General features: G+C 41.7%; 1 protein-coding gene across 1 annotated transcript in view; it reads left to right on the forward strand.

The window, feature by feature from the left end:
* Positions 1–1,815: 1,815 nt before the first annotated feature.
* Positions 1,816–26,069, forward strand: part of LOC134635715 (aldehyde dehydrogenase, mitochondrial-like) — a 29,582-nt gene continuing 5,328 nt past the window's right edge. Inside the window, exons 1-8 of the mRNA XM_063485191.1 lie at positions 1,816–2,076; positions 5,917–6,021; positions 9,554–9,694; positions 10,792–10,871; positions 11,048–11,159; positions 13,379–13,507; positions 15,958–16,071; positions 25,748–25,850. Of these exons, the coding sequence (XP_063341261.1) occupies positions 1,831–2,076; positions 5,917–6,021; positions 9,554–9,694; positions 10,792–10,871; positions 11,048–11,159; positions 13,379–13,507; positions 15,958–16,071; positions 25,748–25,850 (1,030 nt within the window). The 5' untranslated portion in view covers positions 1,816–1,830. The remainder of the gene's footprint in view (positions 2,077–5,916; positions 6,022–9,553; positions 9,695–10,791; positions 10,872–11,047; positions 11,160–13,378; positions 13,508–15,957; positions 16,072–25,747; positions 25,851–26,069) is intronic.

Raw genomic sequence — 26,069 nt, forward strand, 5'->3', positions numbered from 1 at the left:
CCAGTTAAATTAAGTCGAAATTAGACTTTTGATTTTTAATACAGCACAATAATAAAATAACTAAGTTGCTTAGACTACCCTCCACAAATCCCCAACTTACTGTGGTGGAAGGGTTTGTGTGTTCCAGTGATCCCAGTGTCTATGTTATCTGATGGGTTCTCATAGGGGATGAGTGCCTTGGGTGGGGACTGATCACTGATCTGATCACCACATGGTGCTGAGTGGGTAGTGGGTTGATGGCAAGAGAGGACACTGGACAGACCTGGTGCACCTTAACGTATAGTGAGGGTTCAGTTCCTTTCCTTAATATTTAGAGAATTGGAAGAACTCTTATTTTTGCCACCATATCATTGTTTTGGGGTCACGTCTATCAGTGAGGAACCTTCCTGAATCTATTGGAACGAACCCTAGATCTGGATTTAAATGCAAGCAGGTGAAGAAATTATGGAATATATAAATAAAACTGAACTGAATTGAATCTAATAACTGCTGAACCATCCATTGAAAAAAAAACATTAGAAAATTCTAATGTATTGGAGCATCTACTGTCTACTTTATTACATATGTCTGTTCTACTATAAACAACTTATATCAAGTCAAACGAAATAAGGCTCAGAGATGTTTGTCTTTTGTTTTTAAGCTGGGTTTAATAACTGCAAAAAAAAGTTAACTGTCACAAGCTGGAAACTTCAGTTGCTCACTGGGCTGCTCAGTGGGCAGCGTTTATTGATTCTGCTTATCTTGAACTGCCTGCAGCTCAAACCCATGGAGCTAAAAGAGACGCAGTGAAACTTTGGGCCCAAGCCGTGGGCAACACTAGAGTGCTCCCTTATCTTTTGCTCTGGGCTGTTTACCTTTCCCTTCTTTCTTTTTCTCATGCTTCCTTTCAGAGCAGCTTTTTCCTTTTCTCTCTGGTTTCTGAAGTTGTCTTTCTTAGATTTTTTCTGTTGTTGATAGCTTAACTTTTATTTTATTTTTGATAATAGTGATTGTATGTTTGTGTTTGTCTAAAAACAATAAAAGTTTGATTAAAAAAAAAAACCCTCTTGTGACATCAGTGTTTCGCAGTAGGTGATGCAAAGTCCTGCATACGGTTGAATCTCAGTTTAACATTTTGGCAGCAGCAGAGTAAACAGAAGGAACAAAATATTGCACAAGTCAGGTTTTGCAAAAACTAGTGTGACTGAGTACTGGTGTGATTAAAGCCAAGATTTGGAAATTCGTGCACTTTTTATCCAGACAGAGGTATACTGTAGTAGCCTTAAGATTCTGTGCAGCTTATATGGATATAAATAAAATAAATTCATTTAAACTGACAGTTATAGCATTAGCATTAAACTGGTATTTAAATGAAACACCAGCGCACTTCACACCCTGCTGTAATGTGAAAAGTACAGAAAGACCTTGATTGGGCTTCTTGTCACTGGTTGGCGACGACAATGAATGAAAATCCGCTGAAAACTACAAAAATGACTGTAACCTTGACCTCACTGAAGTGAAGGTCCGTTAGGAGTCACTGTAAGTTTGAAAAAACTGACCAGTACACAGACTAGTGTAATGGCGTGAGCCCAGCAGAGATCTGGTGGGTATGAAAGGTACCACGGGTGATCCTCCAGCATGATTGACAAACAGACTGGGCTTTTGATTCAACATGACCCGATCAACGTGGAAAGTGTTCATAGGGGTCAATACAAAAAGCAGTTTTCACAGACTTCTACAGGACCGGAAGTGTCTTTGCGGTCTTCTTCTGGTAGAGCGCAGGTTGAAGGCACTTTTTGCTTTACCTTCACTTTTCCCACCCTCGTCTGTCTTAATCCGTGTCCACGTGACATGGCGTCACGAAAGTGGGCGGCCCTGAAGGTGCTGCTCAGCCCCCGCCGCTGCGACCTCCACCCACATCTCCCGTGTTTGCACACACTCGTTTGCAGGTCGCAGTCTCGGTGTTCAGCAGCAGGAATCATGCTTCGCGCTGTGCTTTTTCGGAGCCTTCCAACACTAAGACGACTGCCGGTCTGTCACTACTCTGCAGCCGCCATCCCAGCACCCAGCACCCAGCCGGAGGTCCACTACAACAAGGTAGAGTCGCTCCAGCGGTTGTTACTGCGCTGACGAGATGTTGGACGTTAGCCAACTGCGTAATCAACAAGATCGCGCACAGCGTGACAGGAGCGCTATTAAAGCGCTATAAAAGTGTATAAACTGCGCTGTGCTGTGCTTCCAGGGCAGCCTGCATGCAGAGCTATGATAGGAGGGACGAGCTGCTCACAGAGCTAACAGTGAAGCAGCAACAGGTCACAGCTTTCACTTGGAGCTTATGTAACTCTGAGCGCTGCGCCACGCTGACTCTCGGAGTCCGTGGGATTTCACAACATGACCATGAAGATTTAATCTATGCACGACAGAAACAGCCAGTATGGGACATCTCATATTTGTTATGATTATTATTGTTTCTCCAGTATTTGTTGTGAAAACTCAGTCTTCACTCAGCTGAGCTGTTCTCCCTCTGTAGTAACTGAGACCTCCTTCAGCGTGGTGTACAGTGACTGAGCTCACAGGCAGGAGGACGGAGAGGAGGAGATGGCCAAGACTGAGACAGTCAAAAGAAGTCCTCTCTTTAAATGTTGTCCTTGTGCTCATTGGGACTCTCTCTGAAGATGCACGGGTCAGACATGTTTCTTGTATCAGAATGGTCCCTGTAACCTTTAAATTAAACCAAAGAGAAGAAGATGAAATCAATGATATATTCGAATTAACAGGAAAGGTAGGTTACTACGGTCCGTAAGGTAACATCACCTGTAACTTGTCTTTTGCCTTAAAACGCAAAGCTCAGGCCTGTTACACGGATCATTGACTGATTCAGTACAAAGCAGAGCTGCAGCTGTCGATTATTTTAGTAATCAAGTATTGTATCAAATATTTCATCGATTAATCAGATAAGAAACACTTTTGTCTTAGTAATGGGCAATACTAAATATTCCACTGAGAGAAATGTAGGTTTTTCACAATAAAAGCCTGCTCCTAACTATTGATTTCCATTTTAGAAACTGCAATGTTTTAATAGTTCAACTGCCAAACAAACAACAAACAAACCGCATCTTTTTATAGTTTTTGAAGAAGAATTTTCTTGAATACAAATAAACAATCTCCAGTATGGTAATTTCAAATCAAATACACAAACTCAAACTCTGTGTAACTGCTTTACACAGAGGTTTACTGGCCCAAGTGCATTTTTATTGGTCTGCAGAAAAAAAACCCTTTTATTTATTTAAAAAAATATTAATAAAATATTTCAGTTTAATTCTCATGAAATCTAAAACATAACTTTGCAAAAGTTGATAAATGTGGTTGTAGTACACCCCATGCCCCCATGTAGGCTCCCCCCTGCTTGCTGCCGGTGTTGTGCCAAAAACTGATTGCTGGTATTTAAACTGCTATAAGTAACTTGTTGGGCTATAATATGTGAAACATATATCAAATGCATCCCTCATGGATGACATAAAGTCATCTTGAGCCACAAACAACATTCGTGTAACAAGGTAGAAGCCGCAATCAGTTTTTGGCAGTGACTTTTATATAACCTTTATTTATGCAGTTAACATTAAAAATGTCTTTTGTAAGAGTAAGTTGGCCAAGAGGACAGCAGCAAATATTACAATAGTTCTGTAAAAATATTTTAAGTGGGGATAAAGGACCGGATTGGTTATAATGTAAGTACAATAACACAGAGTTGTAAAGATACTTGAAAAACAGAAATCAGTTTTGGCACAACAGCTTGTATCACTGCGATAGAAAGTGGACGGCTGCTGTCGGCCTGCTGCTGTCGGCCTGCTGCTGTCGGCCTGCTGCTGTCGGTCTGCTGCTGTCGGTCTGCTGCTGTCGGCCTGCTGCTGTCGGTCTGCTGCTGTCGGTCTGCTGCTGTCGGCCTGCTGCTGTCGGCCTGCTGCTGTCGGCCTGCTGCTGTCGGTCTGCTGCTGTCAGCCTGCTGCTGTCGGCCTCCAGCGGGCAGCTGCCTGATGTGAACACTGTCGATTTCTCTGTAGATTTTATTTTAATATCTGTTTTCTCTGTGGAGCACGTGCTCTTTTTGGATCCATATAAACTCTGACATCATCAGTGCTGTTGTTGTGTTATCAGTTTGTTTGTTGAAATTAATGTTGTCGTACTTTTTATTCACATGCCTGCGCCTAGTCGTTATCGTTTTCTGATCGAAATTGCGATTTCAGGCACCGCGATCATGCGATGGCCAGGCTCTGTAGTGTTATTCATGAATTAATGTATTTTACACAAACACGTGTCTCTCTATCGTCCTGCCAAGCTCACCAATCAGAAGCTACTGGACACGCTAACCAATCATAATTAGCCGGCCGCTTTGAAATGTTTACTTGTTCAGCGGAACCAGACGCGCAGTTTGAGATTTAATCCCCCCAAAAAGCAGCACGTCGGTCATTTGCGAGTATTCTGGGTTTGGGGCTGCAGACGTGTACCAGAAACAACTGTGCTAAAGTTTCAACATCCAGCGGAAACACAACCAGCTCGACGCTTGAACAATCACCGCAGGCATTTGTGTTCAGCTCTCAATGATACGAGCAGCTGAAGACATCGGGAGATAACGAATGCCATAACACGCTACACTGCCAGGGACGTGGTGTGTTAACACGGTCACTAAATACAAACCTCCCCACGCTGGACAGCAGATATGCGATACCCTCCCACACCTACTGTCCAGGTTGCCATCCCACAGCTGTGTGCAGAGTGTAAAGAACAAGCGGTAACAGAGCTGAACAATGTGGAGTGTTACTGATATGTGGTCAAAGCAGAGGCTTTTTCCTTTATTGGAACTGTTGAATTTTGTTTTTCTAATTAGTAATTATTTAACTTGATTCTTAAACTTGTTTAACTTCACACAATTAAGGACTTTTTAAGTTAAGACATTTAAAAATGGCCCTTTTAGTTCCTCATTTGTAATAACTGCCATTGGTCAAAAAAAAGAGTTACATGCATGTTTCTTATTAATAAATACGTTTGAAAGCACTTCTTACCTTTAGTTTTCATGCTACATTAGAGTAATAGCATTATTTTTTTGACGATATGACGTCGTTTTCTGTCATGTTTGTTAATGTTACTGTTCGCTGTGCTGAAGGTTAATTTGAAGAAAATCGTGAAATGAATTGAAATCACAATATCGGCCAGAAAAATCGTAATTCGATCATTTCCTAAGATCGTTCAGTCATAAACCCAGCTATGGTTATGTTTCCATAGTCACTACTGAGCGCGTCAGAGCTGTGCGTTAAATGAAGCATCAACACAAAGAATTGGCTTCGATGAGTTTCTTGATGAAGTTTCTTGATGAATCGTTGCAGCCTTGGTATAAACATTTACCTGCCAGTGTAGCAGCTGGCTGTAGTGTATGTCTGTCTGCATTTAGCTGGTGTTAAAATTTGGACTTTGTGGCTAAGAGTTCAGTTCTGTGTTATTTACTGAGCACCAAATTACAACAACAGTTGTCCATAGGCACTTAATATTAGAAAGCTAGTTGGTAAACTGGTAACAATATCACATGCAGTGTCATTGTTTCTATTAGACACCAGTAAATGACAGTTCTGACTTTGTGTAAGCTCTTTAAGAACACAATAAAAAGTCAAGCATGAAAACAAAATTCATTTTTAAAAATCACAGAAGTGGAAGTTCCTCCTTATCCTGCTACATTTAAAGATACAAAAGGAAAATGTCTTCATCAACTTCATATGCAAATGGATATTAAAGTCTGACAGAAGTCTGCAAGACTTTTGTCTTTATTTCATTAAAAAATTCAATTGAAATCAGTGTTTTACAGTTTTACAGGAAATGGTATTGAGTGTTTTATTTTATCAGAGTCACTGCACTCGTAATGATGTACTGACCTTTTTAATGTTTCAGCTCTTTATCAACAATGAGTGGCAGGATGCAGTGAGTGGGAAAACGTTTCCTACGATAAATCCGGCAACTGGTGAAGTCATCTGTCAGGTTGCAGAAGCCGATGAGGTAAGAGTCTGTAAAGGTAAAAACACAAAGATATCCTGCAGTCGGTTGTTAACCATCTAAAGTCTACATTCTTCCACTAACCCATAACCTGTGGGGCTGTTACTGTAGCAAAGTGGTGTGTCTGTGTGTAACCAGATGTGAGTGGACACTAAAAATGCAGACAAGTTATCCGTTGCAGTCACCTGCCTTTTTGCCCAGCTGTTTTTACACCTTGTAAGTGACGAACCTTACAGTGTCTTTCAGGGATCATCAACCCTGAGCTCAGACTTACAGGCTCAGGCTGTACCATCACCAGTTCTCAGCAATTTAACTGTGACACTGAGCAGCTGCTTAGTGCTGGCTGTACTGTTGAAAGGCAGGCTCAGATGGACTGACCATAATGAATTTACCATATGCTTACTGTAGGCACATGTTTATGTGTGTTCATATCTAGTTAGTATTGGAGCTTTGTAAAGACCAAAATGTTATCTGTGACTGGGAGCAGCAGTGATTGCTGATGAACCAGATGAAGAGCAAACTCTCAGATCCATGTAAAAAACATACATTATAATAGTGTGGATGATTTTTTAGGACTGAAGTACAGCTACAGTTGCGTGTCAGAAGGCTGTGTGACTTGTAGCTGATGACTTGTCTGTATTTTTAAACTTTTAGGCTTTTCTGTGATTAAAATCAGTACATGCTTACAGATATGCAGAAATCCAGAAAGTATTCACAGCGCTTCACTTGTTCCACTGAATGAAAAAAGTCTGCTTAATATATTTGCACATTTATTTAAAATGAAAAACAGAAATATAATAGAAGTATTCACAGCCTTTACCTGAGACTCAAGCTTGAGCTCAGGTGCTTTCTGTTTCCACTGATTATCTGTCAGATGTTTCTACAATGACTTGATTGGAGTTCACGGGACACTGGACTTTCCTAGACCTGACCGTCCAGCCAATCTGAACAACAGAAGGGTCTTAGTCAGTGAGGTGATGGTCACTCTGACAGAGCGCCAGTGTTGCTAACTGGAGAGAGAGGAGTCATCTAGAAAGAGCCATTTCTACAGCACTCCACCGGCCACATGGAAGCCACTCCTCAGTAAAAGTCACATAACAGAAACAAAAATCTCCAGTCTGATGAAACAAAGATTGAACTCTTTGGCCTGAATGCTAACATCTTGTTAAAGACGTCTGCTAGGACATCAGTCAGCTGGTCAGCACAGACTCTGAGCACACATCCAGGTATATTCTCTGGTCCAGTAGCTTTGTGTGGGTCGACCGTAGCGAGAGTCCTTCTCACACTGGCTGCAGTCAGGGACAGCACTCGGTTGTCTGGCGAGGGGATGGTTTTCCGTGCTGGCTCGTTGTTTTGGGTCTCAAACCTGCATAGAATGTGTTCAGTGCGTTTGGAAGAGAGGTGTCGGTAACACGCATACACGGTGGGGCCTTGTGTGACAGCGTGGATGCCCTGACACATTTGCCTCTTCAACATGCGTGGGGACTGGGACGCTACTCAGGGTTGATTCAAAATAAAATTCTATTCTTGTTCTTATGAAATAACACATTCCATCCATGAAAACTTATTTTATCATACAGTGTTCATAGTTTTCAGTCATGTGACCTAGTTGCTACCCTGGTGGATAAAACATTACTCCATTATGACAGCCAGTACTGGACAGTGAGTAGTACTACTTGGATCATCTATCCATGAAGGAAACATTAAGATATGAAGAGAAACTAGGAATTTTGGGGGCTTGTGGTCCATATTTCGTCCCTGCAGCTTTATAAAAATCCCTGAAGGTGGTCAAATCTCTACAGAGCTCCACTGCTCAGATCCAATTGTTAGAAACCCAAGAATACATGTCAGACTCTACAGATGTCAGTGAGCATGTTAAATATTAAAGTTCATGACAGTGCATTTAGAAAAAGGGCTTGTCTGGAAGGTTTTCCAGGAGAAACCCTCTTCTCTAATAAAAAAAAAGAACGTGGCAGCATGGATGAGGTTTGCAAAGTTGCATCTGAACAAACAAACAAGCTGCTGATTCATGGGGAGTGCTTATGACTTTACATTTATGTGTACATTTGACATGGTTCCCTGAAAACTTATGTCTGATCATCTGCTTCCAAATAAGTTGATTATCTGGTTAACAGTGTTACATCCTCACAGCATACGTGTTTGGATACTATGGTCTAAAAAAGAGCCTAAAATCAGAAGTACTTGACTCCCTGGTGTAATGCTCAAACACACTCCTTAAAGCAAATTTCCTGTAAGGTTGAGAGGAAATGGGATCTCACTCGTTTAAGATGGAAAGTTTCTTGTTGTAAAAAGAAGCCCTCTGTAAATATAGGACATCTTACTATTCACCACTTATTGAAGAAAAAAGAGTAACCTCAGGTTTGTCTTCAGCACTGTATCCAGGCAGAGTAAGAGTCGAGCTGTGGTGAGCTGAGTATTCATTTAATCTTAATTAGTAACAACTTCACAAATTTCTTCACAAATACAATTTTAGCAGTTGGAGAAAAAAATATTCATAATCATCTCACAGACATGTCATTACTTACAGCTACTTTCAATACTATTGATATTTAAATAGAGTCTCTCTTTGATTGATCCTCCTGAGTTAGCGTCAATAATCACTTCCTCCAAACGTGTCTATTAGATCCCATTTCTTCAAAGAAGCTACTATTAATTAATGTTGCTTAAATATGATCAGTCTATCTCTGTGAATGGGGTATGTACAACATGCCTTCATTTAATTAAACCGTTACTGATTGCATAAAGCAAAAATGAAAACCAGCACAAGAAAGTGATCACCACGGTGATTCTGCTGTAGAAATGTGAACAGGTAGAATGGGAGGCTGCAGCCCAACTGCTCATCTGCTTGTTAGCTGTTGAAGTCTGGGTGCTGGGGTCGCCATTCACTCAGCTTTGACTCTGGCTTCTTGGCTAGCTTAGCGTTAGTATGCTGTCTTAGCAGATGCTTGCAAAGAACTGAACTTGTGTTAGCAGCACAGTGCGGTTGTTTCTGTCCTGGAACCTGTTTATCTCGTCCTCTTGTGTGCAGAAGTAAATGTCCATATCCCTGCTCTAAACTGCGTCGCTATTTTTGTCCTCTGACACGCAATCTGAATCAGCTGATGTGGGTCTTGGTCCTTACTCCCCACGCTCCCGTCCATGGCTGCCCCTCCCTGAGCCTGGTTCTGTGTGTTATTGTAGGGTCTTTACTTTACAACACAAAGTGTCCTGAGACTTTTGTTGTTGTGATTTGGCACTGTATAAATATGTATTAGTCTCAATTTTGTCTTTTCTATTTGATTGTAAATGATTTTTCTTTCGTTATGGATATTTACAGTATCATATGAATATTGACGGATCAACCAAAAGAGGACTGGTGAATTATATTTTGTACCTTAACTGAAGCTTTTTGGCTACTGACCACAATTTGAATGCACATGAATTCCTTCATTTGACTTTTCGTAGCCCTAACCAGTGTTTGATGCTGTGCTTTATAACTAACTGCTCGGCTAATCCTGCACTGCTGTCTTTCCAGGCAGATGTGGAGAAGGCAGTGAAAGCAGCGGGTAATGCCTTCAGGTTGGGATCACCATGGCGACGGATGGACGCCTCTCATCGTGGCTTGCTGCTGAACAGATTGGCTGATGCTATAGAGAGAGATGCTGCCTACCTCGCTGTGAGTGATTATTAAAGGCTGAAACTCTAAAAGCAGCTTTTCTTTTACTTCTCTGTGTTCATCGTTACCACAGTCATGTGGAAAAGCATCTGATGGAAATATTTGGCTTTGTCTGAGATAGTCATGCATGAGCAAACGTTTGTAAATATATCTTTTGGCATTTTTCAGCTTTATTTGATAGAAACAGTGAAGAAAGGACAGGAAAGCGGGGGGCAGAGCGAGAAGGGGCCGCGGGCTGGCCGCCCTCAGCCGTATGGCATGTGGCCGCCCGCTCAGCGCGCTGAGCTAAACCGGCGACCGCACGAGCAGACATTTAATCCTCTTTGATACATTACCTATATTTGCAATCATAAAAATTTCAATGTTCTTGTGAGAAGAGTTGGTAGCACCTTGATCTTCAGAAATAACTTTTAGACGTCTTCCAGATCTTGGGACTGCTTTTTCACTTAGAACGTAGCACACACTTGCGTCGGTTACATCCACCGCTATGCTGTGTTAGTGTCAGGCATCATAATGATAGGATTTAAAGAGCTGTCATTCAGAATGAAGTTTGTGAATGCCTGTGACTCAACCCTGTCCAAACTAAGCAAAATAAATGATCGGATTACTGGGAAAATATTCTACAAACCAATGTGACAACAGTCTCTCTACAACCATCTGGCCACGAGAGCAAAGTCTGTGTTCTTTATTTTTCACTTCAATTATGAAAAAGTACAAAGCATAAGTGTCATTTTTTCTGTGCACTCTCATTTCTGAAATACTTCCTTAAGAAGCCCGTGTTCCTGTGGGAAACTGGACTTTTTCACAGGACTGTTTTATCGTTTAATGTGATCTGTTTAGTTGTTTTGATTCCATTTTTTGTTTAGACTGTGTTTGGTACAAGGGAACCAAAGTTACTCACATTCATCAGGGTTTGATGATTCACTGTGGAGCTTGGATAGCATTGCTGTTATCTACAGCCTCTCCCTGCAGCACAAACACAGCATTAGTCATTGTTCCTTTATACGACATTTGCAGTACATGGAGCCTCATGATGTTGCACTTTTGTTATTTCAATGTTTTATATACCATGTGAAGCTGTTGTGTTGTTTCCACAGGAGCTTGAGACCCTTGACAATGGGAAGCCCTATGCTGTTGCCTATGCAGTGGATCTGCCCACAGTAGTGAAATGTCTCAGGTAACAAATACACAACAAAGTTTTAGAGCATTTCAAAGCATCACTGGCCTCAGTGAAGCAGAACATATCTGAAATGATGTTACAAAGTGCAATCATTTCCTTGTTATTTCTTACTGAAGCATTCAGCTGCCTTCTTATCCAACCCCGCAGTGTGTAAATCCACTTTTATTGTGTAGATATTATGCAGGCTGGGCCGACAAATGGGAGGGAAAGACCATCCCCATCGATGGAGATTATTTCTGCTACACTAGACATGAACCCATTGGAGTCTGTGGACAGATCATACCGGTAAGGAAGTAGGCAGGAAGAAGAAAAATGCTTCACATATTCTCTTTACACCTGCAGAGTGAAGGCGTGGTTGCAGAATCACCTGTGACCTCTGTGTACATACAGTATGGCATGAAATGAATGCCTCAGTGAGCATGTGAAACGCTAAGTTAATGACAGCATTATTAAGAGATGAAGGAGCAAGTATCACCTGTTTGGAAGGGTTACCATGGCAACGTGTCTTACGTTTAAAAAGTTGCATCTGAAAAAATTTCAAGACTTGACTGAAGAAAAGTCCAATGATATGAGATACTGATGAAATCATAATTTTCTGTATCACTTTAAGTTATTGCTGATAAAACAGGTTCTGCATTTGGTTTGTCACATTTGTGGTGTGTTGTGCAGAATGACGTGCACCAACATACATGAAGAGTTTCAAAACCTACAAAGCACCAGGTCATTTCTTTATTCCGTCCTGATAAGAACAATCTGAGCGCTGACAGAGGGTGTGCTACTTTTTTACATGATTGTGTGTTTGTAACAGCTTTTGCTACAGAATTGTAACAAGGTAAATGTCACTTGGTTATCCTGTGATTGAAAGACACAAAGTAGATTTATCCTCAGCCGAGCTCTACATACACTCACACCGATCCATGTTGTATTTATAATCTGCCCTTTCCAGGCTCTAGTTGCTGCTGGGTCACAGACTGCTGTTTGGCTCTGTTTGCTCGTTCTGACAGTCTGGACAGCAGACAGTCCAGCTCCTCTCTCTCCCAGGTCCCAGCATGCTACTGAAATAGGGTAGCCTTCCAGCCCCCCTTGGCACTGCCCCCTGAACCCAGTGTACCGCCCCTCCCCTGCAGCTGAGCCACAGACCATGATACACCAGATATAGCTATACAGATACAAAGCATTATTGGATATTAATACTGAAACAACAGTTTCTGCACTGGTTTATGGTAGATAATGGCCGTTTAAAGCCTGCAAAAGTCCATATAATAGTAGTAAAAACTAGTGATGTGTCGGTCGCGAACGAAACGGCTCTTAGAGCCGACTCTTTGAAGTGAACGATGCGAGCCGGCTCCTTATTGGGAGTCGTGTTTTGTTTTTTGTTTTTTCTCACCCTCTCTCTCGCACTTTTTTTCACTTTTTTGTCTCTGCTTCACTCCGCACGCGAGCCTTGTGCTTGCGCTGAGCGGGGGTGGGGTGGGGGTGGGGGGGGGTGTAGTTACACTCGCAGTAGCACAGGAACAGAGCGGGAGGGAAAGAGAGCCAGGGACAACAACGTCACATTAGAAAGGTATAGTAATCATCCACAACTATTTTCAGTTGCGGATGATAAAGGATTCAGAAAGTTTATTCATGCAGGCCCATATGACAGAGAATGTGCATCTTCTTTTTGTTTTCATATTTTAATTTATATTTAATTGTGTTGTGGTTTGCAGTGTTTTGTGTTGTTTCACTTTAAATTTGTTTAAAAGGAAAAAGCTGAAAATTTAAATAGTTAAAAGTTGAAATGTGAATATTTGGTTTTTGTATTATATGATTTATTTATTACATTTTATGTGGAGTGAATAAATAAAAGTATATTTATGGTGGCCCCTAGAGACAAAGCAAATACAAAATCCAAAACAAGTACAAACTCCAAGACACAACAGAAGTGCTCCAGGATGCTAGGGCGCAGTGTTAAGCTTTTGTTACCTAGTGGCTACACAAGCCAGCAAGCACCAACCACCGGATTTGGTGTGTGGTAGTAACAGGTAAATGAACATTTTTTTAAAATTATTTGAATATATATGAGTGTTTGTGTATAAATACACAAACAATACACATATGCTTTCAATTGTGTAATTTAAGTGATCTAGGTAGCTCTGTTTTGGAAGTTCAGTTAACGCTAGAAATGTGTTTTGGAGTTTGTACATGCTTTGTCTCTAGGGGCCACCGTATATATTTATATATAAACATATATAAATAAAACCACGTTTCTTTTTTTACATTAGTAATTCCTTTTGTGCATAATTTTATATTGTTGTTGATAATAAATTAATTAAAGCAACAAAACAACCTGAAGAGCCGGCTCTTTTTAGTGAGCCGAGCCGAAAGCCGAATTTCCATCACTAGTAGAAACAATATGGATGATTTCCTTTGTCACAGAAGCGTTAATAGAAGCAGGATGTGGATATTTTATAGGTGAAGTGTCAAATTATCTTTACTTATAATTCACTCCTTTCCTCCTGCAGTGGAACTTCCCTCTGCTGATGCAGGCGTGGAAACTTGGCCCTGCCCTGGCAACTGGTAACACTGTGGTGATGAAGGTCGCAGAGCAGACGCCGCTCACTGCGCTTTATGTAGCCAGCCTAATCAAAGAGGTATGTTTCAGTTTGTAATCGCAAAGTATTAGTCATCAGAAATGTCGTACAGAGGAACGTCGACATCAGTATTTCAGTCTTTTTCTTTGTTATGAACTTAAATTGTGAAATCTTGTTACATAATGTAGAGAAATGTGTTGTTGTAAAATCAAAAGAAGTCCTCAAAATATCCATAAATATTTTTGTGCATCTTAACCTGGTCTGGGCCCGGGGACACTGCAACATAGACCTCGTCAGCCAGCCACCTCCTCTGGGGGACACCAGGTGCTCCAAAGCCAGCACAGAGATGCAGCGCTGCAAACAACCCCACTGCAAGCTGTCTGCTGTAGCTTGATGAAACCAAAGGAATCAAAAGCAAAAAGCAGAGATAAGATCCTGAGCTCGCTGAACCTGAAGCCCTCTGCCCCCTGGCAAATCAAAATTTATTTCTATAGCACATAATAAACAACAAAGTTGCCCAAAGTGCTTCACCGTCGGTCAGAGCAGTAGCATAAGACAGAATAAAAGAAACCGTTAAAAGGAGGGCAGGAAACAATATGAACAATATGGGTAAAAAAACCCCATAACTAGCCATGAAATAACATACTATACTGAATCAAAAGCCAGACTAAAATAATAAGTTTTAAGATGCAATTTAAAAGACTGGATGGACTCGGAGGAACGAATATAAGGAGGGAGGTTATTCCAGAGTCCGGGAGCTACGACAGCAAAGGCCTGATCACCTCTGGACTTCAGACGAGACCTCGGTTGCGTCAGGAGCATTTGATTGGAAGATCTAAGTGCCTTATTAGGGATATACAAATGGAGGAGTTTGCATAGATAGCTGGGAGTCAAATTGTTTAAAATTTTAAAGGTATGCAAGATAATTTTGAAATTGATAAGTTATTCAATAGGGAGCCAATGTAGGTTGGCTAAAACTGGTGTGATGTGGGCATCATTTCTAGTACCAGTTAAGAGACACGCAGTTGCATTTCAAACTAACTGGAGCCGGTGAAAGAGGAAGGTGGGAGGCCCAAGTAGAGGGAATTACAGTAGTCTTAATTTGGAAGTGATAAGAGCGTGAATAAGCTTTTCAAGGTCCTTCAAAGGGAGGTATGGCTTTGCTTTAGATATCTGACGCAGCTGGTAGAAACAGTTTTTTACCACAGAGGAAGAGGAGGTGTTTCTCAAGTTTGAAAGAGCTGTCCAGGAAAACACCAAGGTTTCTAACAGTGAGCGAGAGATGGCTAACAAGGGGCCCTAAGGCATCAGTTAGTTGTTCCAGCGGGGTGTGACTATCAAAAACTGTAACTTCTGTCTTATCTTCGTTCAGTGTGGGAGAGTTATGTGATAACCAAGTTTTGACCTCATTTAGACAGTCAAATAGGGGTTGCAGAGAAGTAGAAACATCCGATGTCAAAGGGAAATAAATTTGTATGTCGTCGGCGTAGCAGTGAAAGGAAATGTTATATTTTTAAAATATTAATCCCAACGGCAGCATGTACAAGGAAAAAAGAACTGGGCCGAGCACAGATCCTTGAGGCACACCACAGTGAATGGGGGCAGAGGCCGAGGAGTGCTGCCCCATGGCTACGGAAAACGACTTCTCTGAGAGATAGAATTCAATCCATGAAATCATGAGCAATTGGTGACAAAGAGCAAACTCCCACCCAGCCTTCAACGGCTGACTGAGAGAGGAATCTCCTCTCCAGCGCTGGCACACACTGTAGTCTGGGAGGTGTGATTTCCTCGGAAGCTGGAATACAACCTTTGGTACCACTATAGGGAGGAATGCACTCCAACAGCCGTTCCATAACATAATTAGGTTTAATGTCATCTACCAGAGGGGCCAGGACACTGGAGAGCTTATTTTAACTACCTCAGTAGTCAAATGTGCGGCCATTTGTCAGTGAGCTAAAGCCAAAATGCATCAAGCAGCAGGACAAGGATCCCAAGCACAGCAGCAAATCTACAACAGAGTGCCTGAAAAGGAAAAGAATTAAGGTCCTGCAATGGTCTACTCAACACCAAGACCCTAACCCAACTGAAATATTGTGCTGGGACCCTCAAAGAGCTGTGCATAAACAAATGCCCACAAAGCTCAATGAATTAAAGTATTGTTGTAAAGAAGAGCGAGTAAAATTGCTCCGGGGGTGATGTGAGAGATTAATAAATTCACAGAGAAACCATCACTGCGACTCATTGCTGCTGGACCCCGGGGGGACGTCCTACATACTGCTGCTGCATTTTGGTTTCAGTTTTGGGAGGTAAATAATGACATGGTTTAACATTGTGTATTGTTATTCATCTGAAGTTGTATTTAAATCGTATAGGACCTGGTAAGGACTCCAGGATTTAAAAAAATGTCCTGATGTGTTAAATTTTAGAATTGAAAGAGAGAGTAATGTATTTTTCATGTGACTGTATACACAAAAAAGCCAGGTTTTACTAAGCCTTGGTTCTGCTTCCAGGTGGGTTTTCCTGAAGGTGTTGTGAATATCCTGCCTGGCATGGGACCAACAGCTGGTGCTGCCATTGCAAGGCACATGGATGTCGACAAGGTGGCTTTTACTGGATCCACAGAGGTATGACAGTTATTGCCTTTTGTGCCATGAGTTGTTGGTTGGACAGTAACATGCTGTATGTTTGCTAAAACTGATAAATAATTACTGGCATGGCCGAAAGAAGGAGCGGCAGAAATGGGCTTCCTTCAAAGGGTGGCTGGCCTCTCCCTCAGAGATCGGGTGAGGAGTTCAGCCAATCCGGGAGGGGCTCAGAGTCGAGTCGCCGCTCCTCCACATTGAAAGGAGCCAGTTAAGGTTGTTCAGGCATCTGATAAAGATGCCTCCTGGGTGCCTCCTGAGTGAGGTGTTCTGGGCATGTCCCTCCGGGAGGAGGCCTCGGGGCAGACCTAGGATTATATCTCTCAGCTGGCCTGGGAACGCCTTGGCGATCTCCTGGATAAGCTGGAGCTGGGGAGAGAGGGGTCTGGGTTTCTCTCCTTAGGCTGCTGCCCCCGTGACCCAGCCCCAGATAAGCAGAAGAAGATGGACGGAGGGAATTATTGGCATGAGGGGCCGGAAAACTAAAAACAAGTCAAAATATTCAAACCCTCTTATTCTGCAACAGCTGTCGGGCTATGTGATTGAAGCCAAACATGATATGGAGCAGAAAGTGACCATGGCCCATCAATGTGCTGATCCCGGCTTTTAGTTTAGTTTGTTTCTGCAACATAAAAAGGAGAGGTTTAAATGAGTCCACCACAGGATCAGAATGCTGAACCTGTCTATAAAACACTGATATACATAATTAGAAGACATAAGTCTTCTAGAGTGCAAGCTTCACTTTTAGTTTGTGAAACATTAAAGCATAAAACAATTATGCCATTGTTCTTACACAAACGCTAAAAATGAAATATTTGCTGGGTCCTGTCAGAGAGAGGTGCATTTTAGATGGACTGCAAATGGACAGGTCAGGCAGAGAGCACTCAGACTGCATAGCAATAATGAACATGTGTGTGTAAATGCCAGAAATATGTGGAGCTCTGTTCTAAACATTTCAGGTGATATACAATGATGGTAAAATGTTAAATGAGCTTTGCCATTGTGTGTACAACCATTGGTAATCCTCGTCATTTACACTCGTTTTCCAGATGAATTATCAGTCGTAGCAGCAGTGATCACAGTCAGCACACTTTCCGCATTACTCGATCGGACAGCATTCAGCCTCAAAAGTTTGTCCCCAGAAAGGGAGAATCCAAATGCAACCGCAGATACATGTCCTGCAAAAAAGCACTGCAGTAGTCAGTTAGTTACAGGTGCAAAAACTCCATTTGATGACAGGTAGGGAGAACCAGCCCATTTAAACTGCTCTTAATGAGGGACCATGCAAACCACAGACTACAGCTGTAAAAGGCTGATGGGGTACTGCGAGCGGGCACGTGGTGTGGACACCCACATCTGTGAATGAGAGAACTCGAGAACGAAGCAACATGGGATTGAGATTAGAGCAACAATTACTGATGAAGAATTTTTTTTAATGAGCAATAACAAAAACACAGGTCTGCTCCTGGGTTTCCATTTCAGACATTACAATGTTTACTGGTTTAAATGAGCATCTGTCACATCTGTCACATCTGTCAGCGCCTCACAGTTTTACTGGTTCGTGTACATTTTTATTGGTCTGCAAAAAAACCTTTTATTTGTATATCTTACAAAAGCCTTGACCTGTGGTCTGGTCCACCCCCAAACAGTAAAGGTTTTACTGGGAAAAACATGTTCTTTGTCTCTCCCTGAGGTCAATGTCTCTGTAAAGGCTCCAGCTCTTTGCTCTTTGCTGTGCATACAGACAGACTTCACTCTGAGCTGTAACAACATCATCACTGCTGCTGTTGTGTTACGAGTCTTCTCATCAAAAACTGGGCCTGCTTGGGCTTAATGTTGTCATACTTTATATTCACACACTGCTCGTAGATACATTTCTATTGCTCGTCTATTTTTAGTCAGAAATGTGATTAAACATCATCATCATCATATGGATCATCATCAGATGTCTTAACGGTAGTTTTACTAATAATTTGTGGATTTGTTTTTAACTCTCCTTCCACACTCTGAAAAATGTCAAACACCACTACTTACTACTACTACTACTACTACTACTACTACTACTACTACTACTACTACTACTACTACTACTACTACTACTACTACTACTAATAATAATAATAATATTAATCATAATGAGGCCTGGCTATCAAGTGTGGATTCTTTTGTCACAGTGTAAAATAAACACTGATAAATAAGACAAATGACAAATTCAAATTCAAATATTCTCTCTATGCCTGGCTGTGATTTTAACACAGTGCATGTTCTTCTGTGGAGGAATCACTGGCACAAAGTATTTACAGAACATTATTATAAAAGTACTCCTCTTCTTTGTGTTTCACTGAACTTTATGACTATATGTTAAAATGAGGAATTTTTGCTTTTCGCATTTCATTGCTTGTCGTTCAGCATCATTTGCATCACATTGAAACTATTACTATTATTTTTTTTTACTGTTGAAATCCCAGTCCCAAAAGTATGCAGTCTGGAATACATTACTGAAACTGGTGTTAAGACATCTACAAACTTTGGGATATCATGTTGAATTTATAATAAAGTATAACTCAAAAATGTGGAGAAGTCATTTCCACTTGATGGAATGATCTAAAAAATCAGAATATACCTGTTTATAAGCAACAAACTTATATACAACTATTTACACAAAATGCAGCTAATGCCTCAGCAATGTTTGTGCAACTATTTAAAACTATTTACAGAAAACTCTGATTCAAAATTTATCATTTCCTCTGGGAAGTGTTCTGATTGTGTGCTGTGTTGATCTGGTGGAACCAGCACACAAATACAGAACGTCTGGATTGGCTGTGATCCTGATCCCTTTGCGTATTACCCAGCAGGCAATGCAGAGTTTACATGCAGCTGATGGGTGAGGGGACTCACCTAATTCTGCAGTAGCCTTACAGCCACACCTGTTCCAGCAGCTCCCTTCTAGAACAGGTCACCTCAAACGGGCTCTTACCTTTAAAAGGCTGGAGTAACCTGTAAGAGCTATTCATACTAATGTTTCACAAAGGGTTCAAAGGTGAATGTCCACAATTTAGGCTTTAATTGCAAGATGTTTTATTAAGAGAGGAAAGCAAAAGCAGAAATAAATAATAGTCAAACAGAATCAAATCACATTTTCTTTTTACAAAATCGCACATTTTTAAAGTAAAAAGATTCTTTAGATTAGTGGCTACTCAGTGTCTGTCACTTCCTCCTCCTGCTCCCAACTATCCAGAGTTGGGAGCAGGAAGCAGAGTTGCAGTCTTACACGCCTCTCTGCAGCTTCTCTCCTCCTGCTACCCCCCCCAAAAACCCATCTCCATTGAGACTGTGTCAGCTCCCAAACAGACAAAAAACAAACCAAAAACCAGCAATAAAAAACTTAAACATAAAAAATCACAAAGAAAGAACAATACAGAATCCACATCTGAACCAAAGAGTAAAACAGTGAAATGTGGATTATTAAATATTAGGTCTCTCTCCTCCAAGTCTCTGTTAGTACATGACTTAATAATTGACCAACAAATCGATTTACTCTGCCTTACAGAAACCTGGTTGCAGCAGGATGATTATGTTAGTTTAAATGAATCAACACCCCCGAGTCATTCTAACTACCAGAAACCTCGAAGCACAGGCCGAGGGGGCGGTGTGCAGCAATTTTTCACACCAGCCTATTAATCAACCAAAGACCCAGACAGACTTTTAATTCATTTGAAAGCCTGATGCTTAGCCTTGTCCAACCCAGCTGTAAAACTCAGAAACCAGTCTTACTTGTTATCATCTATCGTCCACCTGGGCCTTACACAGAGTTTCTCTCTGATTTCTCAGACTTTTTATCTGATTTAGTGCTCAGCTCAGATAAAATAATTATTGTGGGTGATTTTAACATCCATGTAGATGCTAAAAATGACAGCCTCAACATTGCATTTAATCTGTTATTAGACTCAATTGGCTTCTCTCAAACTGTAAAAGAACCCACCCACCACTTTAATCACACTCTAGATCTTGTTTTAACATATGGCATAGAAACTGAACATTTAACAGTGTTTCCTGAAAACCCTCTGCTGTCTGATCATTTCCTGATAACATTTACATTTACAATAATTGATTACACAGCAGTGGAGAGTAGACTTCATCACAGTAGATGTCTTTCTGAAAGTGCTGTAACTAAGTTTAAGAATATAATCCACCCACTGTTATCATCTTCAATGCCCTGTACCAACACAGAGCAGAGCAGCTATCTGAACGCTACTCCAACAGAGGTCGATTATCTTGTTAATAATTTTACCTCCTCACTACGTACGACTCTGGATACTGTAGCTCCAGTGAAAACTAAGGTCTCAAATCAGAAGTACCTGACTCCGTGGTATAATTCTCAAACACATAGCCTAAAGCAGATAACTCGTAAGCTGGAGAGGAAATGGCGTGTCACAAATTTAGAGGATCATCATTTAGCCTGGAGAAATAGTTTGCTGATTTATAAGAAAGCCCTCCGCAAAGCCAGAACATCTTACTATTCATCACTGATTGAAGAAAATAAGAACAACCCCAGGTTTCTCTTCAGCACTGTAGCCAGGCTGACAAAAAGTCAGAGCTCTGATGAGCCAACAATCCCTTTAACGTTAACTAGTAATGACTTCATGAACTTCTTCACAAATAACATTTTTATCATTAGAGAAAAAATTACCAATAATCATCCCACAGATGTAATATTATCTACAGCTACTTTTAGTACCATTGATGTTAAGTTAGACTCTTTTTCTCCAATCGATCTTTCTGAGTTAACTTCAATAATTACTTCCTCCAAACCATCAACGTGTCTTTTAGACCCCATTCCTACAAAACTGCTCAAAGAAGTCCTGCCATTAATTAATTCTTCGATCTTAAATATGATGAACCTATCTCTAATAATTGGCTATGTACCACAGGCCTTCAAGGTGGCTGTAGTTAAACCTTTACTCAAAAAGTTTGCAAAGAAAAGCGTCTGGACTTCTTTAAGTTGCTTGAAGACGTTTCACCTCTCATCCGAGAAGCTTCTTCAGTTCTAAGGTCAAATGGCCGAGAGTCCCAGATTTAAACCCAGTGGGAGTATCCCCCCAAAGAGGGACAAAGGACCCCCTGGTGATCCTCTAATCACATGAGCCAAGGTGTGAAAACGGGTGTGGGACCTAATCAGCCAGGGTTTCGGGTGAGCTCATTGTGAAACCTGGCCCCACCTTGTCATGTGAATTCCTGAGGTCAGATGGTCCAGGATGTGAGTGGGCGTTAAGGCGTCTGGGGAGGGAACTCAAAACTGGATTATAGATGGCAGACAGTTGGTCTCGTAAACCACCGCCTCTGTTCAAAGATGGTCGCTCACAGTGGACATAGATGGCCTCTTTCACTCCTCTTTCAAACCATCTGTCCTCTCTGTCCAAAATGTGAACATTGGCATCCTCGAAAGAGTGACCTTTGACCTTAAGATGCAGATGGACTGCTGAGTCTTGTCCTGTGGAGGTGGCTCTTCTATGTTGTGCCATGCGCTTGTGAAGTGGCTGTTTGGTCTCTCCGATGTAGAGGTCTGGCCATTCCTCGCTGCACTGTACAGCATACACCACGTTGTTAAGTCTGTGTTTTGGAGTTTTGTCTTTCGGGTGAACCAGTTTCTGTCTGAGTGTGTTGCTGGGTCTGAAGTACACTGGGATGTCGTGCTTGGAGAAAACTCTCCTGAGTTTCTCTGATACACCGGCTACATAGGGGATGACAACGTTGTTGCGTCTGTCTTTCTTATCCTCCCTCGCTGGTGTCTGATCTTCTTTTCTGTGCCTCTTTGCTGACTTTATGAACACCCAGTTAGGATAACCACATGTTTTGAGTGCTTCCTTTACGTGTGTGTGTTCCTTCTTTTTCCCTTCAGGCTTAGAGGGAACATGTTCTTCCCGGTGGTGTAGGGTCCTGATTACTCCAAGTTTGTGCTCCAGAGGGTGATGGGAGTCAAAGAGGAGGTACTGGTCCGTGTGTGTGGGCTTCCGGTAAACTTTGATATTGAGGTTGCCATTCTCTTCAATGTGCACAGCACAGTCCAGGAAAGGCAAACAGTTATCCTTTGTGTCTTCCCTGGTGAACTTGATGTTTTTATCCACGGTGTTAATGTGCGCAGTGAAGGAGTCCACTTCTTGTGTCTTGATTTTGACCCAGGTTCATCTGGATCCAGGGTAAGTTTCTGGACCTTGTCGGTGAAGTCGGTGGAGTTCTTGATGTGGTGTGAGGTGTTCCCCACGAGAGGTGCAAGAATGGTAGCAAGGTGTTTCGCAATGTTATAAGTGGCTGAGTTTATGCTACTGACTATGGGTCTGAGTGGGACCCCTTCCTTGTGGATTTTAGGAAGTCCATAAATGCAGGGTATGGCATCCCCTGGATAAAGGCGGTGGTATGTAATCCGGTCAATGATTTTGTCCTTTTCAAGGTCTTGAAGGCAAGCTATAACTTCGTTTTTGTAGCTGCTTGTGGGGTCTCGCTTTAAGGCTTCGTAGGTGTTGTTGTCACTGAGGAGAGTAGTGATCTTTGTGTGGTAATCTGTTGTGTTTAGGACCACAGTGCACCTTCCCTTATCCGCTGGTAATATAGTGATGTTGTGGTCTTTGCTCAGGGAAGCGACGGCCTTCTTTTCTTGTAATGTAAGGTTAGACGGAGGGACTTTCACACTGGAGAGGGTGGCTGAGACTTTCTTCCTGATTTGCTCTGCTTCTGTCTGTGATAATTTATTAATCCGTATGGCGGTTTCTGTGGCTGTGATGAGGTCCACTATGGGCAACTGTTGCGGAGAAATGGCAAAATTGAGTCCTTTGGCTAAAACCCTCTTTTCAGGTTCAGTGAGGTTCCGGTCTGAAAAGTTCTTTACCCATTTCTCCCGACTGTCTTCAGGTGTGTTTTCGTCTCTGAGTTGTGTGGGTTCAGACTGAGCAGTGAGTGTTTTTGAAAGCAAGGTGTGAAATTTCCTGCGTTGTCTTTCTTTTCCTTTAGAGTGTTGGGCCCGCTGAGCCTTGTCCACAAACTTGTAAACCTCTTCTAGGATTGGAGAGGGTAGAAGGGTTTCCAGTTCCTGCAGAGTCTGGCTGATCTTGATCTGGAGGGCATCTATAGTGAAATGGACCTTAGAACTGAAGAAGCTTCTCGGATGAGAGGTGAAACATCTTCAAGCAACTTAAAGAAGTCCAGACGCTTTCCTTGCAAACTCCTTTGACTACGATGACCTGGATGACTGAGAACCTTCACAGACACTTTACTCAAAAAGCATCTCTAGACCCAGCTGTCTTAGCTAATTACAGGCCAATCTCCAACCTTCCTTTCATATCAAAAATCCTTGAAAGAGTAGTTGTCAAACAGCTAACAGATCATCTGCAGAGGAATGGCTTATTTGAAGAGTTTCAGTCAGGTTTCAGAGCTCATCACAGCACAGAAACAGCTTTAGTGAAGGTTACAAATGATCTTCTTATGGCCTCTGACAGTGGACTCATCTCTGTGCTTGTCCTGCTAGACCTCAGTGCAGCGTTCCATACTGTCGACCATAATATCCTATTAGAGCGATTAGAGCACGCTGTAGGTATTACAGGTACTGCACTGCAGTGGTTTGTATCATATCTATCTAATAGACTCCAATTTGTACATGTAAATGGAGAGTCCTCTTCACACACTGAGGTTAATTATGGAGTTCCACAGGGTTCAGTGCTAGGACCAATTCTGTTTACATTATACATGCTTCCCTTAGGCAGCATCATTAGAAGACATAGCATACATTTACACTGCTATGCTGATGACACGCAGCTCTATCTATCCATGAAGCCAGATAACACACACCAATGAGTTAAACTGCAGGAATGTCTTAAAGACATAAAGACCTGGATGGCTGCTAACTTTCTGCTTCTTAATTCAGATCAAACTGAGGTTATTGTATTGTTTCTGTTATTCGGGATTATGCATAATGTTGGGTTGGCCACATATTTCTTATTCTTCACATTCATACAGCCACACACAGACACAGCTGGATCATGTCTGTGCACACAAAATCTGCATATTAGAATCATTTTCACTACTCAAACTGCATTTTTCATTCAATATTTTAATCAAACTTATATTTTGAATAATATTTTTTTCAAATAAAGAGGGTTTACTACTAGCAAATATGGATTTACTCAAAGCTCACAGCCGGTAGCAGCAGTTCTAAGTAGCTGTATCTGTATTCCATGGGAAATATTTTCTACTAACTAACATTTTAGAGGAGGTGGAGCCTCTCGTCAGGAGCCACAAATTGTATTGGGAGAGCAGCCTGTTATGCCTGACAGAGACATGGCTGACAAACATCATTACCGACTCTGTGATGAGTTTTAGTGGCTTCAGAATGAGCAGACAGAGCCAGAGTGAGTGGTGAGCAGAAATGAGTGGGGCTTAATTTGCTTGTCAGTAGCAAGTGGTGTAACCCTATGCATCATACCATATCCATCACTGACCAGATATGCAACAAGGGCATTGAGCTGTTGGTGACTGGCTGTAGGTACTTGACTTGATGGCCTGAAGAGTTCAGGCAGGAGTCTGATGTTCAGGTAGACAGGGAACAGGTGGAAGAGGACCTGCAGAGGTTTAAGTATGTGCTGGAGAGAAGAAGAATGAAAGTCGGTAGAAGCAATGAGGGAATGAGAGGGAGATGGAGGGAAAGGTGAACATGGAAAACATGGAGGTACTGAGGGTAGACGAGTTTAACCCTTTATTGACCATGGGCCCACCGGCGGGCCCATTTTACAGGTAAATTTGAAGGGCCGGTCAATAAAGGGTTAAATACCTGGAGTCCAACCACCAAAGCAACAGATGGTTCACAAGAGAGGAGAAGAAGAGAGTGCAGGCAGGCTGGAGTGGGCGGAGACGAGTGTCAGGGGTGATATGTAACCAAAGGATAGCACCAGGATGTCATGTGGCGATGTGAAGCAGGCAGGATGAGGACCAAAAATGCAGACTCATAGGCAGGACTTCACTCAAACACAGCTTTGTTGATGGAGTGCCAGAAATACAAAGCTAGACTTGGATACACAGGAATACAAAACAGTTTCATTTGGTCATTATTTAAAGTATTGTTTTGATGTTTCTGTGATATTCTAGAATAGAGTAGCCCTTTTTTGTCATCGTACATTTACTCCACGCTAATTCAGAGCAGCCTACACAATCCATTACCTGCTTTATGTGCAAAGACCTGCATCCATACTGTTGATGCAGGTCTTTGTTAGATTTGTAGAGTCAAGTAAAAGAAATAAGAACAAATGATGTGTTTTTGTGACAGGCTGCTAGTAACAAAGAGCAGAAAAGACAGTTGAACCTTTTGACTGTTGAGTGTAGATACAGCACTACGTTAAGTGTGTCATAGGTAAGTGTTACACATCTTAACCAAAAGAAAGCTCCTTTGGAAATAATACCTGACAAGCATGGGTCTGAGTGAGTGAACAAGCAGCCAGTGTGCAAAGACAAATTTTGAATTTTGATTAGAAAGCGGGAAAAATGTTAAGTACGTTTTTTTTTCTGCAAAATTGACAACGTATTTTTTAATCCACATGCCTGGTGAATTTTAATGCTCACATCATAAGTAGCAGTGTAGAATAGCAATAGCTCTGCCTTTCCTTCTGTCTGTCAGGTGGGTCATCTAATCCAACAGGCTTCAGGCAGCAGCAACCTGAAGAAAGTCACTTTGGAGCTGGGAGGAAAGAGCCCCAACATCATCCTGTCTGATGCTGACAGTACGTCCTCTGACTTACTGTGCAGTACACACTGTATATAGTATGTTTAGAAATCTGTATCCTATTGTTGAAGACACTTTCTTCCCATCTTTGTGTAAACTTTGTTAAGGCCTTATTAGGACTGAGCAGTTGGATACATAAAAGTCTTCTGCTTTGTGGCAGTGATTGCTATAATGTTACCACTGGACAATCTAAGAATCTTAGTGTTGCTTCTGTTTT

The sequence above is a fragment of the Pelmatolapia mariae genome, linkage group LG10_11 (genome assembly GCF_036321145.2).
Source record: "Pelmatolapia mariae isolate MD_Pm_ZW linkage group LG10_11, Pm_UMD_F_2, whole genome shotgun sequence".
NCBI lineage: Eukaryota > Metazoa > Chordata > Actinopteri > Cichliformes > Cichlidae > Pelmatolapia > Pelmatolapia mariae.